Source organism: Heterocephalus glaber, unplaced genomic scaffold, assembly GCF_053883595.1.
Source record: "Heterocephalus glaber isolate CG9 unplaced genomic scaffold, H.glaber_assembly_v1.0 deba00000546, whole genome shotgun sequence".
NCBI lineage: Eukaryota > Metazoa > Chordata > Mammalia > Rodentia > Bathyergidae > Heterocephalus > Heterocephalus glaber.
Genome location: NW_028258147.1, coordinates 38,477,996 through 38,493,309, shown reverse-complemented (window position 1 = coordinate 38,493,309; position 15,314 = coordinate 38,477,996). Strand labels below are relative to the sequence as shown.

The 15,314-nt window shown below is 33.5% G+C and overlaps 2 protein-coding genes across 6 annotated transcripts in view; one reads left to right on the top strand and one right to left on the bottom strand.

Moving 5' to 3' along the window:
- Positions 1-15,314, top strand: part of Rundc3b (RUN domain containing 3B) — a 171,363-nt gene that overhangs the window by 818 nt on the left and 155,231 nt on the right. For all 5 annotated transcript variants that reach the window (XM_087204491.1, XM_004862416.4, XM_021242644.2 and 2 more), the window contains exon 2: positions 12,046-12,161. Coding sequence is in view for 4 of the 5 variants with exons in the window: in XM_004862416.4 (XP_004862473.1) it covers positions 12,046-12,161 (116 nt within the window). In the remaining variant the exon portion in view is untranslated. The remainder of the gene's footprint in view (positions 1-12,045; positions 12,162-15,314) is intronic.
- Positions 1-15,314, bottom strand: part of Abcb1 (ATP binding cassette subfamily B member 1) — a 222,447-nt gene that overhangs the window by 155,256 nt on the left and 51,877 nt on the right. The gene's annotated exons all lie outside the window — the stretch shown is intronic.

Genomic DNA, 15,314 nt, shown 5'->3' with positions numbered 1-15,314 from the left:
TGCCGGCTGCCCGTACGGTGTTCACTGTGATCCTTACCGTGGGGCCCCCAGGTCGGAGTGCAGTTTGTCGTTCTGGGTTGTTGACATGTGTCTTCATCCCTTTCACGCCACACACACTGGTGCCTACCGCTCTGCAGCAGCCATTGTGTACTGTGGCTGTGTACTGTCCACTTGCAAACTACAGGCGAGTGCTGTCTTTGCACGGGCACAAGCGTGAGGCTGGGGCATACCTAGTCATCACGTCAGGGAGGTTCTCCTAGTCTGCCTTCCCTTGGGCATTTTGTAACTCTACATGTAGTTTTCTTTTTCTCTAGAAGATATAGAAACGAAGGAATCACTGTCTATAAGCTTAGTATCCAGAGAGAACTGATTTTTAATATGGCGATTATTTTAAGTCTTATACCTGAATATCTTTTTAAAGATGAAATTGTACGCATCCGTTTTTGAGGAACTTCCCTGAACTCTTAAATTGTTTTAATATCTGTTCCAGCAAACCTAATCATCAGTGAGAGTAAGATGGTTATGAAACCTTTTCCTCCTTTGTAATCCATATCTGTATTTTTTCTCAATTTCCTTGTGTGTAAATCTGTGAAGCATTTAAAGCAGAATATAAACATTTACTAAGATTTATATTTAATAACTTTGAGTGACTTGTTTTTTGTTTGTTTTTAGAGACAAGTTCGTGCTATGTAGTTCAGGCTGATGTCGAACTTGTGGCAGTCCTCCTACCTCAGCTTCCAAAGTGCTGGGATCACAGGTGCCACCACACCCACTTCTGAGTGACTTTTTAAAAATTTGGCTTATTATAAATGGTAAAATAATATAGAACCTGTTAACCATTTGTGCCGTGCAGGGTGCAGCCTTTTGAGAGAAACAGGCCTTATTAAATTCTTTTGAATTGAGGAAAATATTTTAAGTTAGGTAAATAGAACAATACACTAGGCCTTTATAGATATTAAAAATAATTACTTTTTAAAATGAGGATAATTACAGATCAGATTCCAGCACACACCATGCTTCTTGAGGGAATACACTGTCATAGAAGCTTCATCAGAATTAAACTTCACACAGGCAATAATCTCATTGGCTTTTGCATAGTCTTTTTCAAATTCCTCCCTGTGTCTTATACTCAGTAAATATTTATGAATGAAGAGATTCAGTGTTGGCACTAGTCCATTTTCTTCTCCATTTTAGGGTTGGTTGGTTTTTAAATCACTTACTCTTCACTCATCCCCTCATCAGAGAAAAATGAGGAAAAGAAGAGGATTTGTATTTATATTTAGTATAGGACCTAAAATAAATGTCAATTTCTGGGGTAGATTTCAATTTGTATAATTATTAATGTGGATAATATTAAGGCTGTTGTGCATGTCTAAATAGTTGATGGTACGTATAAATGATCATCTATGTGGAGTAATGGAGCTTATTAGATGGTCTGTCTAAATGACTTGTACTGTTTCAAAAAGTCACTATAGGCCATCTGTAGGTTTTAAGTTAGGCAAAATGAACAAAAACGTATTTATGCTGCTTTACTTTTCAGAGCTACTAATCTTTAGGTATTTCACCCATGTCTTTTAATGAATTCACTTTTAACATCTCAAATCAGAGATCATTTGATACTTAAATTTGGAAGAAGTTGCTTTTAGTGGAAATATAACTGAGTGCTATATTGACTTTGTCATTTCCTAATGCTATGTCATGGAATCTGCAATATAATATTGGGGTGATTAACCTTCATGAATAGCCCTAAAAGTAAAGCAAAATGTGTTCATATTTGAATTTCTAGAAATATGAGCAGAGTAACAATGCAGAGTAGCTGCTAGATGAGGCATGTGTGTTTTCCTTGTAAATGGAAAGCCTTTTTGAAATGTACCTCCCATTTTGATTCTTTACCAGTGCTCTGAAAAAATCGAACAGTTTATAAAACCAAAATGAAGAAAAACAAACCCCACTACTACATACCATTCCAGTGTATCTACTTACAAAGTAATGCTCTTTCCTTAGACCTGAAACAGCTTAGGCATAGTATATTAAAGCCTTACCAACTGCAATATTAGTATAGTTTTGAATTTTGGAATTGGGTTGTTTAGGTAGGATAATCAGGAAAAAAGCTTAGTTAAATTTTGGTTCATTATGATTGTGTATGTAATGATTCACTTTTTTTTTCCAGTAAACATTTACAGATTGTAGACTAAAACATTTGTATGGTATTTATCTCAGCCTGTAAGTATGGTTTTATCACATTTTTTATGATAAAAAATTTAAAAATCTATAGATTGTGGTTGAGAGAACATATACCTGTAGGTCATTTAATGACTTTAAATCTTTCATACTAAATTCTAAAGTATTCATACATTGACTTTGGTCTGTGCACCGACTAATATTTTCCCTGTTCTATTATGTATCTTTCAGAATTTTGAAAAAATTCAGTTGTTAAAGTTTTTCAGATTTCCTTTTAACAGGCATTTTTCATCTGTAGAAAATTAGGTATTAGTCATTTTTCTATTGTTAAGCGTACTGAAAAGCTGATAAATTTGCTTTTAGTTGTGTTGGCAAAGAGAATTAAAACCTAAATGATCTTTCAATGGATTAACAGTATTTTATGGGAAAATTATACATGTTTAGTAGTTTGCATAGACATTTTAAAGTAACATTTATCAAGCTTTTAAATCAGTGCATAAGAGAAGCTTCCTATACAAAGTCATCATTTTCCTGTCTCTAGGATAGAAATGGACTCACAGGATGTATTGAGGAGATAATGTGATGAGTTAAACAGGGTAGAAACAAAATGATGATTTCGTAGTTAAAATACTTTTTTTTTTTTGGTACTGGGGATTGAACTCAGGACCTTCTGCTTTTGGGGCAGACACCGGAACCCCCTGAGCTAAATCCCAGCCCCTAAAATACTTTTAATAACTTAGCTTTCTTTAGGTCAACATAGTATTTCAGATCTTGAATATTATTTCAAATTAGATTAGCACCTCTTTTTTCAGTATAGTCAAGAAATGAAGGATATATATATATATATATATATATATATATTTTTTTTTTTTTTTGGTACCAGGGATCGAACTCAGGTCCTTGCGCTTGCACAGCAGGCGCCAAAACGACTGAGCTAAATCCCTGGCCCCAGAAACTCATATTTTATATGTAACTAATGTCTAAGCTTAGAATTCTTCCACCAACTGTAGTGCTTTACCTATTTAATGTGAGTACAATCTTCTATATAGCTGAAGCTTATAATTTAAGTGCTCAAATTTAAACCACGATAAATAATATTTAAAACATTTTGAATGAATTAGTTTTTATAAAATGATTACACATTTCCCTACCTTCTTTTGAAAGACTGTGCATAACATAATATAATCTTATTGATGACCTTACTCTGCACCTATTTTTGTGAGTACATGCACTGTTGTGCAGTGGCTGCCTTCAGACCTTTTGGCTAAATGGCTCTATTACATTACATGGATAGAGTTGTGTTTTTGCATTGTTATTTTTTTCTTCAAAGTTAGCTGTTGTATTTTACAACTTGTCCATTCCTATGATGTCTTTTCTTATCACTTCCAATCTTGACTTGCTGATTCTAATTGTTGTGAGTTGGGAAATTTGATAAATTTCCATGTTTAAAAAAAAAAAGCCCAGAGGCCTGAGTTAAGTGAGTAAAATTTAGTAATCTAAACCTCTTAATATTCTGGTTGCTGGATAATCAGAAACTGTGTCTGTTGGAAATAAGTGAAACTTCATTGAATTATTATTGGCAGTGTAATCCATTAAATAACTTTAAACGCCTTAACTCATTTTTCATGATGCTGTTTTCTTGAGTATGCCTTGCATATGCCTCATAAGACTGTTCAGACTAGTCCATAATAATACTTTTGACTACTGTTTTTTTTAATCGTGGTATATGCAGTAGAACTTTGGGTTGGGACCTTGAGTTTGATCTATTGCTTTGAAGCAAGTTCGGTGTCACTTCTCAGGATTATTGTCCTACTACTAGTAGGTGTTCAAAATGCAGATTTTCAGCTACTGGTCTTTGTAGAATTTTCATCATTCACAAAAGGTCATCTCTTACACCCCCCCCCCCCAACTGCGTTCAGAACAAATCACAGACATTTAGTAAGGGATATTTATTTTAACTTCACTGCCATTTGATAAATGTCAAAAGTTTAGTTGAGACACAGTATTCACGGGGGCATGTTTGAAGCTTCTTCACTCTTGACACTTACAGATTTGTAAAATATATTCCTGGGTCATTCCAAATCATAGAGCAGCTAAGTATGTAGACTGCATTGCTCTGCACTCTGCTGCCCTAGTTGCTTTTACCGGATTGTGCATTGATAACCCTATCAGTGTAAATTGAGTATCATCAATTGAAGCAATCACAGAGAGTCTTGAAGTTATTATCAAGAACATTGCTTATTATATCAAAAAGTAGTTTCTTTTTGTGAAGATTTCTATGTAATAGGTCTATCTCATTTTAGTGCCAACAATTTTAGTGCTGTATTTCTATGCAGTTGATTTATATATCTACTAGATACATGGATATGTAACCACAACTTTATCTTTTACTTGTACAGCTCTTAGAAATCTTAGTAACAAATCTGTGGCCAATCTCTAAGGGATATGTAGAACATCATGATGCATTTGACCTTATCCTTAGCTCTACTGTGTCCCTATACTTTTAATATAAATTTTATTGACTTCCACGTGCAGGAAAGTACACATAGCACAAGCATATTGCTCCAGGTATTTTTTTCTCCCCTTCAGTACCAGGGATTGAACTCAGGACCTTGCGCCTGCGAGGCAGATGACGTGCCACTGAGCCCAGTCCCTGGCCCTCCTCCATGTATTTTTTGCTTCTCTCATTTGGTGGCTTTGTATTTCACTCTGTAGTATGTTTTGATGAATAGAAGTTCTTGTAAAGTAGTTTGTAAGTTTTCTTTGTGGTTAACACTGTGAACTGGTTAAGAAATCAGTTTACTCCAAAGTAATGAAAATATTGTTCTTTTTTCTTTTAAAGCTTTATTGTTTTTTTTCCAGATTCAGTTTCTCACTCCAGAGAAACAATGCGGTATTTAAACATATTGTTTTATTTTTTTAATGTGAAAAATCTGTCTGTAGTTCATTTTTATTTATACTGTAGTGTTGAATGTGGGAGTCATGATTAAATATTTTCCTTAAGGATCACTTGACCAGGCACCATTTTTTGAAGATTGTCTTTTTCCCACTACCCTCAAGGATCACATGTACCATATTGAGTGACAGGATGGCTGTGGGGCAGCTTCTGAACCCTCTTCTGTCCCATTTGTCTATTTGTCTATCCATGCGCTAATGCCATACTAGCTTATTAACTATAGCTTTAAAATGTCTTGGTATTTGATATGTTTTCTATCCTTATTTTTGAAGATTATCTTGGGTGTCATTGGGCTTTTGCATATTAACTCTTAGGACACGATTGTCAATTTCCATTAAACAATCTTCTAGGATAAACATGACTTCTCCCTCTTTTTTTTTCTGTTCATGTAGTGAATTATATTGATTAACTTTTGCACATTAAGTCACTCTAGAATAAAAGCACTCGGTTGTGATATATTAATCTTTCTGACATACCTTTGCATTCATAAAGTTAACATTTAATTTGATATTTTTGCATATTTATTCATGGGAGAGATTGGTCTTTAATTTCCTTTGTGACATCCTTGTCTGATATTTGTCTTTAAGATTATCTTGCTTTATGAAACAAGTTGGGAAATGTTATTTTTTCTGTTGTAAAATTGAGTGTATAAAATTGATATTATTTCTTTCTTAAAAATTTGGAATAATTTGCCAGGGAAGCATCTGAACCACAGATAGTCTTTGTGGAAAATCTTTCAGTAAGAAATTCAATTTAATGGTGAATGAACCATTTAGACTACCTGGTTCTTGTATCAGTTTCATTAATTTTTGCAAGGAATATACCTGTTTCATTTATACTGTCAAGCTTATTAAGGCATTTCTTAATATCCTCTGAATATTTTTATTGTTTATAAGATCTGTAGTGATTTCCAGTTAACTTACTTAGTATTGGTAATTGGTATCTTCCTCATTTTTTCCTTATTAGGGCTTTATACATTTTATTAATTTTTTTGAAGAGTCAGCTTTTGACTTTGTTAATTTTGTCTACTCGTGGATTATTTAAAAATGTATGCTTTAACTTTCAAACAGTTGAAATTCTTCTAGTTATTTTATGCAGAGATTTCTAACTAATTCCACTGTGCAGAGACATATTTAAAAGATTTCAAGCTTTTGCAGTTTTCTTGATCCTTTATGATGCAGTGCATAGTAATTTCAATAAGTGTTTCCTGTGGATCTGAAAATAATTATATTTTGTCATTGTTGTTCGAATGTTGTATACATGTCAAGCCTAGTGTGTTGTGTCATTTATATTTCCTCTATCCTTACTAGTTTTTTATATGCTTAGTCTTTTTGGTATTGAGAGATGTGAGATAATGTTAAAGATTTGTTTGTTTTTCCTTTTAGTTGTCATTTTTTCCTGTGAATATTTCCTTGCTATATTTCTTAGTTGTGTGTAGATTTAGAATTGTGATCTCTTCTTTGTAGTTTGACTCCTTTGGGGTCATGAAATGTCCCTTTCTATGCTATTGCCTAAAAGTGTATTTTATCTACTATTAGTATAATTAGGACAATTGTCTTTAATTTGTATTTGTGTGGTATATCTTCTTCCATCTTTCACTCTTTCTGGACACTTACATTTAAAGTTTCACTTCTAGGCAGAATAGAATCAAATTTTGCAGTTTATCTAGTCTGATAATTTTACTTTTTTATCTCGGGTATTTAGCTCAGTATGCCTAATGTTATTTTATTTGGATTTATAGCTACTATCTTAATTTTTTTCTCTCTACTTTTTTCTTGCCTTGTATTTTAGTTATTATGGTTTGTATCTGGATACCCCCCACCCCGCAAAGCCTCAGGAGCTCATGAGAGTGCTTTGGAACAGTGATTGGATTATGGAGCCTTGTAGCTGACTTGATGCTAGGAGGTTGGTGTGGTCGGAAAAGGTGGTTCCTGTGCGTATGGATGGGAAAGATACATCTCCCTTGCTGGCTCCTCCCCTGACTCTGCTTCCTGGCCTCCATGCCTTCCTACTTTGGAACCAGCCAACTATGTACCAAAAACAGGAGCCAAACCTCTCCTTCCTTAAATTGCTGGTGTCAGGCATTGTACCCCAGTTCCAAGAAAGTGACTAAGACATTAGTAGTTTTATGATTATATTTATTCCACTAATCAGTCTTTCATTCTGTGAACTGGTTAGTCATATTCAGTAATAGTTCGATTCACAAATACTTCTGTTCACAAACAGTTCGCCTCTCAAACAAAAGTGTTCAACAGAATTTTTCTTCCATTCAGACTCCACATCGGGTGACAATCACAAATGCGGCCATCATCCCCCAAATCATAAAACAAATTAAGCTTGTGAACTGAGGTACCACTGTATTCTATCTCTGTTTTTCTCTGTATATATGTATAAAATGTTCAATTTCTATTTTTTTGGAAGTTTCCTTTTACTTACTATAGTCCAATGAAAATTGTAACTTTTTTTTTCCCCTCCATCTTCAGCCCCTTCCATTACCCTACCACTTGGAAAACTGTAACTTTAACTACTCCTCCAATAGTGGTAGAACCATTTACTCCCTTATCGTAAAGTAAACTTTAAAATCTACACATATTTTCGGTTCTATAAGATTATTATATTTATGCTTCATATTTAGTAATTACTTTTATTTATATTTATTTTATTATATTTTATTTATATTTAGTAAGTACACTTTTTACAGGTTTTAGTTTAGAAAAAACTCATACATTAACATCTTCTGTCTTAAAAGAAAAATAACACGTGTGCTATAGGTTCACCACCACTGTCTCAAAACAACAAAACAACCAGGGCCGGGGAGTTAACTCAGTGGCGCCCTACCTTCCTCGCAAGCACAAGGTCCTGCATTATTTTTCTCTTGTCAATGAAATGAGCATGTAAGACAGACACTTTCAAGTCTTCTTAAAATCTGGTTTCCCTTTATATTCTTTTTGTTTCTTTTCATTTCTTCATGTGTTTTATCTAGCTTCGTAATTCTTCAGGTACAAGTGACCTCAGGTGACATCATTGTTACTTCCTAGCTTTCACCATTGAGCTCCAGTTACTGTTGTAGATACTTAGTACTATATAGTTGAACATTAATCTGTCTCAGACTTTCTCAATGAAGGTTATTCATCTGAACCAAAAAAGACTAAAAATTACTTGAGTGACTATTTTCTCAACTCTTCAAGGATACACAGTGGTGTATAATTAACACTATTCTAGTTGCATAGTAGAAGAGTTATTTCATGACATATAAAGGATGTCTTCAGGTAGTCATTCTTCAAGTATGCTCCTGGATCCAGACCTTTTCAGACATTTGAAAGGTCAAAATTATGAACTTAGCAATTTCAAGACATTATTTATCTTTTTAAAGTTCTCATTCTCTAATAATGGTACAGTGGAGTTTTCCAGAAGCTACACACCATGCAATTTTAGAATAGAATTCTGAAGCTGATAGTGTAATTATCATCTATTAAACACAACATTAACAATATTTATAACATGCAAATGGTCTTCTTGCTAATTTTTTTCTTCTGGAAGATATATTTTCATAAAATGTATTCAATATATGATAGATTAATTTTGTTTATAATTAATAAATATAAGCAGTTCTAGATGTATGGTTCAAATGTTCTGATTACCACAGTTGAGTTAAATAACATCAGTCCATCAATAGCATGATTCCAATTTGCATTACCATTGTATATTAACTGGTGTATAAAATATGTGTTTTGCTACTATCTCTTCAACTCACAAATTAGTATGTATATAACAGAAGTATCTCATGATCAATGACTAGCCATTTCACTCCTCTCAAAGTCTATGTAGGATTGGTCGCCATGCATCTATTTTATCATATACACAGAAAGCCTACAATTATATTGGCATTCTGTCTTCTGGTAATGAACCCACATGATGTTTTATGAACTGGTTAATTGAAGAAACGAATTGGCCAGCTTTCAAAGGTGACAGTCAGAAAAAAAAGAAATAATTCAAAATAAAAATTGAATCAAACATAAATGGAATTGTAGAAGAAATAATTGATCATACGAATGTTGATATTGCTCCTGTTCAAGAGAATCTAAGTATTCAGACAGAAGAACTTAGCAGACATTAATTTATTGATATAAATGATGAAAGGAATTGGAACAGGAAGCAAGAAGATGCCCCAGAGGAAGTGACACCAGCAAAACACTTCAGAAAAAAGGACCTCTCAGAGATATTTCACAACATTGCAAAAGAATAAAGGATAAAATGTTGGGAGCTGATCCAGGCTTACAAAGGCATATGACAATTTGCCAAGGCCTAAGAACTATGCTCATGCCTTAGGTTTTACAAAGAGAAGAATAAAATAATCATTATTCAAGCTATTCTTGATAAGTCTTTTACAAAGAAAACATTTTACATTAGTGTTTCTAATGTTTTAGATTACAGCGTTCTAATCTGTTCTAATATTTTTCATTTTCCTGTATATTATAATTGACTTACAGAATTTTTAATGTTTTAACAAAATTATAAGGATGACAGAACAGTTGCATTTTTTTCATAGATTTTTTTTTTGCCATATTGTAGATTGAACCCAGGGCTTCACACTGAGCTAACCCCCCTAGCCCTTTTAAAATATTTTATTTTGAGATAGGGTCTCACTAAGCTGCCCAGTGTAGGTGCAAACTGTCAATTTTCCTGCCTCACCTTCTAATTGTGCTAGGATTACAGATGTGTGCTACTAAACAAGGATAATTTTTTAACAGAATATTAAGATCATTTTACATAGATTCAGTTTGCATAATAATTTTAGGGTCCTATATCACTGTGTTAGTAAAGACTGCCTATGTTTAACGTTTTCCATTCAATTTTGAAGATGTAATTAATAGATATAAACAAACCTATATAAACAAATCTCTGTATATTTTCCTTTAAATTTGTCCTTTTAAATTTTCTATCCTAATTGAATAGTACAACTGTCAAGCCTAAAACATAAGAAAGAGTTAGTATTCGTTTGTCTTCTTCATATTTTCATGTCTAATTACCTATGAACTCTCACAGTTATCTCCTTTTCTTCATCCCCCACTGTTTATTGTGGGGACTTATCTGCAGTCCTTCGTAGGATACAAATATAAAAGGATAGGAAGATGGAATTTTTTGAGGTGACAAAACTGCTTTGTATCATGCATTTGACAATGATTATATGAATCTATACATGTTAAAAATCACAGACTTTTATTTTGGTATGGTATTGATGGTATTGATGTTTAAACATTTCTTTGCTATTCTTGAAAGATTAGAGCTTTAAAATACATCAACAAGTACTTGCTGAATACAGTGTTGAAGGCATTATTGTCCTAGGTGCTGAGAAAGATACAACACACAAAGACCTATTTCTGGCCGTAGGAATTTCTATTCTGATAAGACAAAGACAGGCAACACAAATGACATCTTTAAGTTAAATTGTAATTATCTCTCTCTCTTTTTTTTTGGTACGGGAGATCGAACTTGGGACCTTGTGCTTGCGAGGCAGGCGCCGAACCACTGAGCTAAATCCCTGGCCCTCTTGAAGGAGATACAGAATGCCAGTTTGTTCTAGGAATATGCAAGAGGGTAATTTTTCATCAAAGAGATGGCATTTGAGTTGAGATTTGGGAAATACATTGATTTTTGGCAGACAAGTATATTCTAATAAGAAATACAAAACATGAGAGATAAGATGAATAATACCAATGGGAATGAAAATGAGGGAAGGGGATTTAGAGAAAGGAAGGAGGGAGACAGAGGGAAAGGGTAGGGGATTAAAAACAAAGAACCAAGCTGTATTATGTACATGTATGTACATGCTCCTCAAGAGGATTGTAAACTTCATGTACTGTAAACATGTACTAATAAAAAGACAAAGAAATTAAAATGTAACATCCTGTACTTATTTGCAAGTTTTCATAAAAACTGGATTTACACTCCATGCATGCTTATATCCTATTTTATTCTCTTCTGTACTCAGAAACTCTTAAAGCATTTATTTGAATATAAACATCAAATTTCATATAAGTACAGATGCTCCTTGACTCAAAATAAGGCTATGTCTTGATAAAACAATTTTAAGTTGAAAATATTCCAAGCCAGAAATGAACTTAGTACACCTAACCTACTGTACATTGTAGCTTAGCCTAGTCTATGTTAAAATGGTAAGAAAATACATTTGAGTAAAATCATGTAACACAAAGACCATTTTATTATAAAGGTCAAGTAGCTCATGTAATTGAAAGAACAGAGTCAAACCATCATAAATTGGGAACTGTCCATAGTACTATGGCTTCTCCGTATTTTGGAATTAATAATTTAGGTCATATTTTGATTCTGATTTTCATGGCTATGAGGACAGAACGATTGCAAAGTCATAGTTTGGTCAACAGGTAATGTCTTAGTCCCTTGAGTCTGCTATAACAAAATACTGGATAATTTATAAGCAGCAGATATTGATCACAGTTTTGAAGGCACCAGGATCAAGGTGCCAGCAGATTGAGTGTCTGCTGAGGGGCTCCACAGCATATTGGTGGCTTCTGAGTGTCCTTACATGGCAGAGAGGCAAACTCCCTTGAGTCTCTTCTACTAAGATACTAATTAAAGGGCTCTCAGAACCTCTCAGACATCCCCACTCTTAATACGTTTTTGCTGGGGTTTAGGTATCAACATAAATTTGAGGAAGACACATGAAGACCACAATATATAGATCAAATATGTAAGTTAAAAACCTAACTTTTCTGTAATTTTTTTCTGTTTACAGAGTGATTTTGAATAGTTTTCAGAATATATAATCTTATAAAATCTAATCTTTCACAAACTTGCCCTCCTCCCGTATTTCATACTTATGTAAATGAATTAACTCTGCCTAACAGCAACAATAATTTTTTTCCTAGGTTTTCTGTGAAGACCCTGATTGATCGGTCTTGCTTTGAGACAATTGATGATTCTTCTCCTGAATTTAACAATTTTGCAGCTATTTTAGAACAGATTCTAAGCCACCGGCTAAAAGGTAACAACATTAATGTATTATTTATTCTCCTCAAATCTTTCTTTCTAATCTTGAAATTTTAGAAAACATACAGTCTGGTGTGATCTAGGTAGTAGTCACGGTGCATCTTGAGAATCATGAACCTGATATCACAATGCCTAATCTTTGTGCCTGTCTCCCTGTAAAAGAATCTCTGTTATCTGATTACCGTTATTTCTAGAATGCATTAAAAATGTTGAGAATATTTCATTGCTGAATACAAGAACAAAGTCACTTTCCATGAATAATGATATTTAAAGTAAATGATAGCCCATCTCAAAGCTTACTAGATAGGGTATAAGAAGCATTCCAGGCATTAAGGTTGTTTGATTAGCATGTATGTTCTTAAATTAGGAATCTTTGAAATATTTTTAGCAGGAAATAGATTAAAAGGGAAGTATATAAAAGAGATGTTTGACCTTGGTTTTCTTAAATCAGTGAACATATTTATAAATATAAACCTCTTAAAATTTAGAGGGGAATATGAAAGCTACATTCTCTCTGAATTCAAACTTTTAAAATTATAACTCTATTTCTTTAAAATGTAGTTGAGCTAGGGTATGGTGGCACACACCTGTAAGCCCAGCACTTGGGAGGCTGTGGCAGGAGGATCACCAAGAGTTTGAGGTCAGCCAGGGCTACATAGAGAGAACTAGGGCAGCCTGAACTATGTAGCAAGACCTTGTCTCAAAAAACAGCAACAAAAAATAAAAAATAAAATGCAGTCGATAAAAATCAAGAATTACATAGTATAAATTTTAGTAAGTTTTATCACATTAATTCTGTTATCTAGTTTTTAAGAGAAAACTTGATCATTATGTTTTCACATAAGTTTTTATATATGTACAATCTTAAAGGTATAGTTTCAAATTTGTAATAGTAATCTGCTTTGGTAATATAATTTATGAGAATTTCTCAAATATATTATGGAAGTTAATTCTATTCTGGATGACATCATCCAGGTTTCATGAAATGTTGAAATCATTTGAGCAGTCCTGTGGGCCCAGAAGAAAGGGTTAAATTTATGTGGGAGAAAAAATACGAATTAAATCAACATTTTGCAGTTAAAATGGAGTCCTTAAAATCTCTGCTGTTAAAGTTAATTATTTTGCATTTACCAAGGGGTTTTTCCTCATGTTGTTGTCCCATGTTTCCTCACTTTTCTGCCATCAATACATTACTTTCTGGAAGAAAATGTATATGCTTTCTTAAGAGCAAAAATAGAAAAGCATTTTGAAATATTGTCAAGGTTACTGTATTGTATGATGGTCATATTTAAAATTTTTATACATAAATTTATAAATAATAACTGTCAAAAACCACATAGAATACAGTCAGTATTATTGTATCTTAGTGTTAACAAGCATTTTATCTTAAGAAAGTTCCCTTAGGGGCCGGGGATTTAGCTCAGTGGTTCCGCCGCCTGCCTTGCAAGTGCAAGGTCCTAAGTTCAATCACTGGTACAAAAAAAAAAGGAAAGTTCCCTTTGTTTAGTATACCAGTTAATATTGTCACAAAACACATTAAAAAAATTATCAATAGAAAAAACATAATGGGCGGGCCGGGGATGTAGCTCAATGACACTGTGCCTGCCTGGCAAGCACAGGGTCCTGAGTTTGATCCCCAGTACCAGAAAGAGAGAGAGAGCGACAGTGCGAGAGCAGGCCATGCTGAGATTCCTACACTGAGAGATCAGCCAGACTGCTGTGATGGTGGTGGACTCCATCTACACACTGGACTGCCATCTTCTGTTGTACCTTACCAAAATATAGATGGTGAACCTTCAGAATTACTTCTAAACAGTCAAATCTATTAATATTACTTTGGAGGCATACTAAATGAAAATACAGTTCCTAGTTAAGTTACACATAAAATTTCTACTAACGTGATTAAGACAGTAAGAAAGCAGATGCAGTAAGGTTTGTGTTGATTTTTTTAAGGTAGATCAGTAATTCAAAACATGATTTTTTTTTAAAGTTCCTATAAATTGACTTTTGTGGTCATTGTGATTGGCACAGATAGGAACTGTGAAATGCTCTATAAACTTTTGAGATGAACACTTTAAAGACCCAAGTGTCTGACATTTTCATACATTATTTTCCATTTTTAATATTCTAATACATAACACATTTGTTTTACTTTTGGATAAGTTATATAATTATTTTGATAGTACACTTCATTTAAAATTATGTTATATGTAAATTAATTTCAATTTTTTTCTTTATACAAGTACAAATCTAAAATGTATAACTTAATGAGATTTTAAGATTCATTTTTTCTCCAGCTGCTGCTTGTTTTTGAAGTAAAAGGCATCTGATTTGAATACTAAATTTTTTCAGAGAAATATCAAATCTCCCTCTAATAGTGCATAATATGCACTGTGCTGACACAGGTAAAGTGAAGCACTGACAAGATTACCTAGCTAATTCCCTCTAAAAGGCCCATTATTGAAGAAAAGGAGGATTTTAAAACCATAGACGTTAATCTTATTTTCAGTAATCCTTCAATAAGATGATAGGAATCAATCACAAAATACTAAAAATGAAAGAGACCCTAGATCCGGTTGTTCAGTAATTTTTGAACTTTATTCTAAGGAATACTACTTCTCTTTATTTGACTCCCACATTTCTTAACAAATGCCCCTGCATTAGAAGCTGGATATATAAATGGAACATTATGTTGAAGCTGGAGAGAATAAGTTAGGCATTTTGCCTGCTCAGCAGTGGCTCCATCCCACCCCCACCTCACCCCACAGCTCTGTAGAAAGACTTGAGGGTACCACAGTGTCAAGAATCACATATGAGGAAGCAATACTCTGTTGTTCTTTGTTTCCTACTGAATTTACTTAACAGTATTTCTAACTGGTGGAAATAAATCCTTTGGTTTTAATACTTCTGATCTTTAGGAATTTAGTAAAGAGGTCCCTCACTTTTTTTGGACAGTTCAAATTGTTAGAAAATTCTTATGTATGTAAACCTGACTTATCTTATTGTAGTTTGATCTTTGGCCGCTACATTTTTCAAATATGAAAAAAAGATTGCTATTATATAACCTTTTCCTTCAATTCTTTTTTTCTCTCCCCAGTTAGATATTCCTAGTTCCTTATAAAACCTGGAACTACCACAGTCTTAGTTA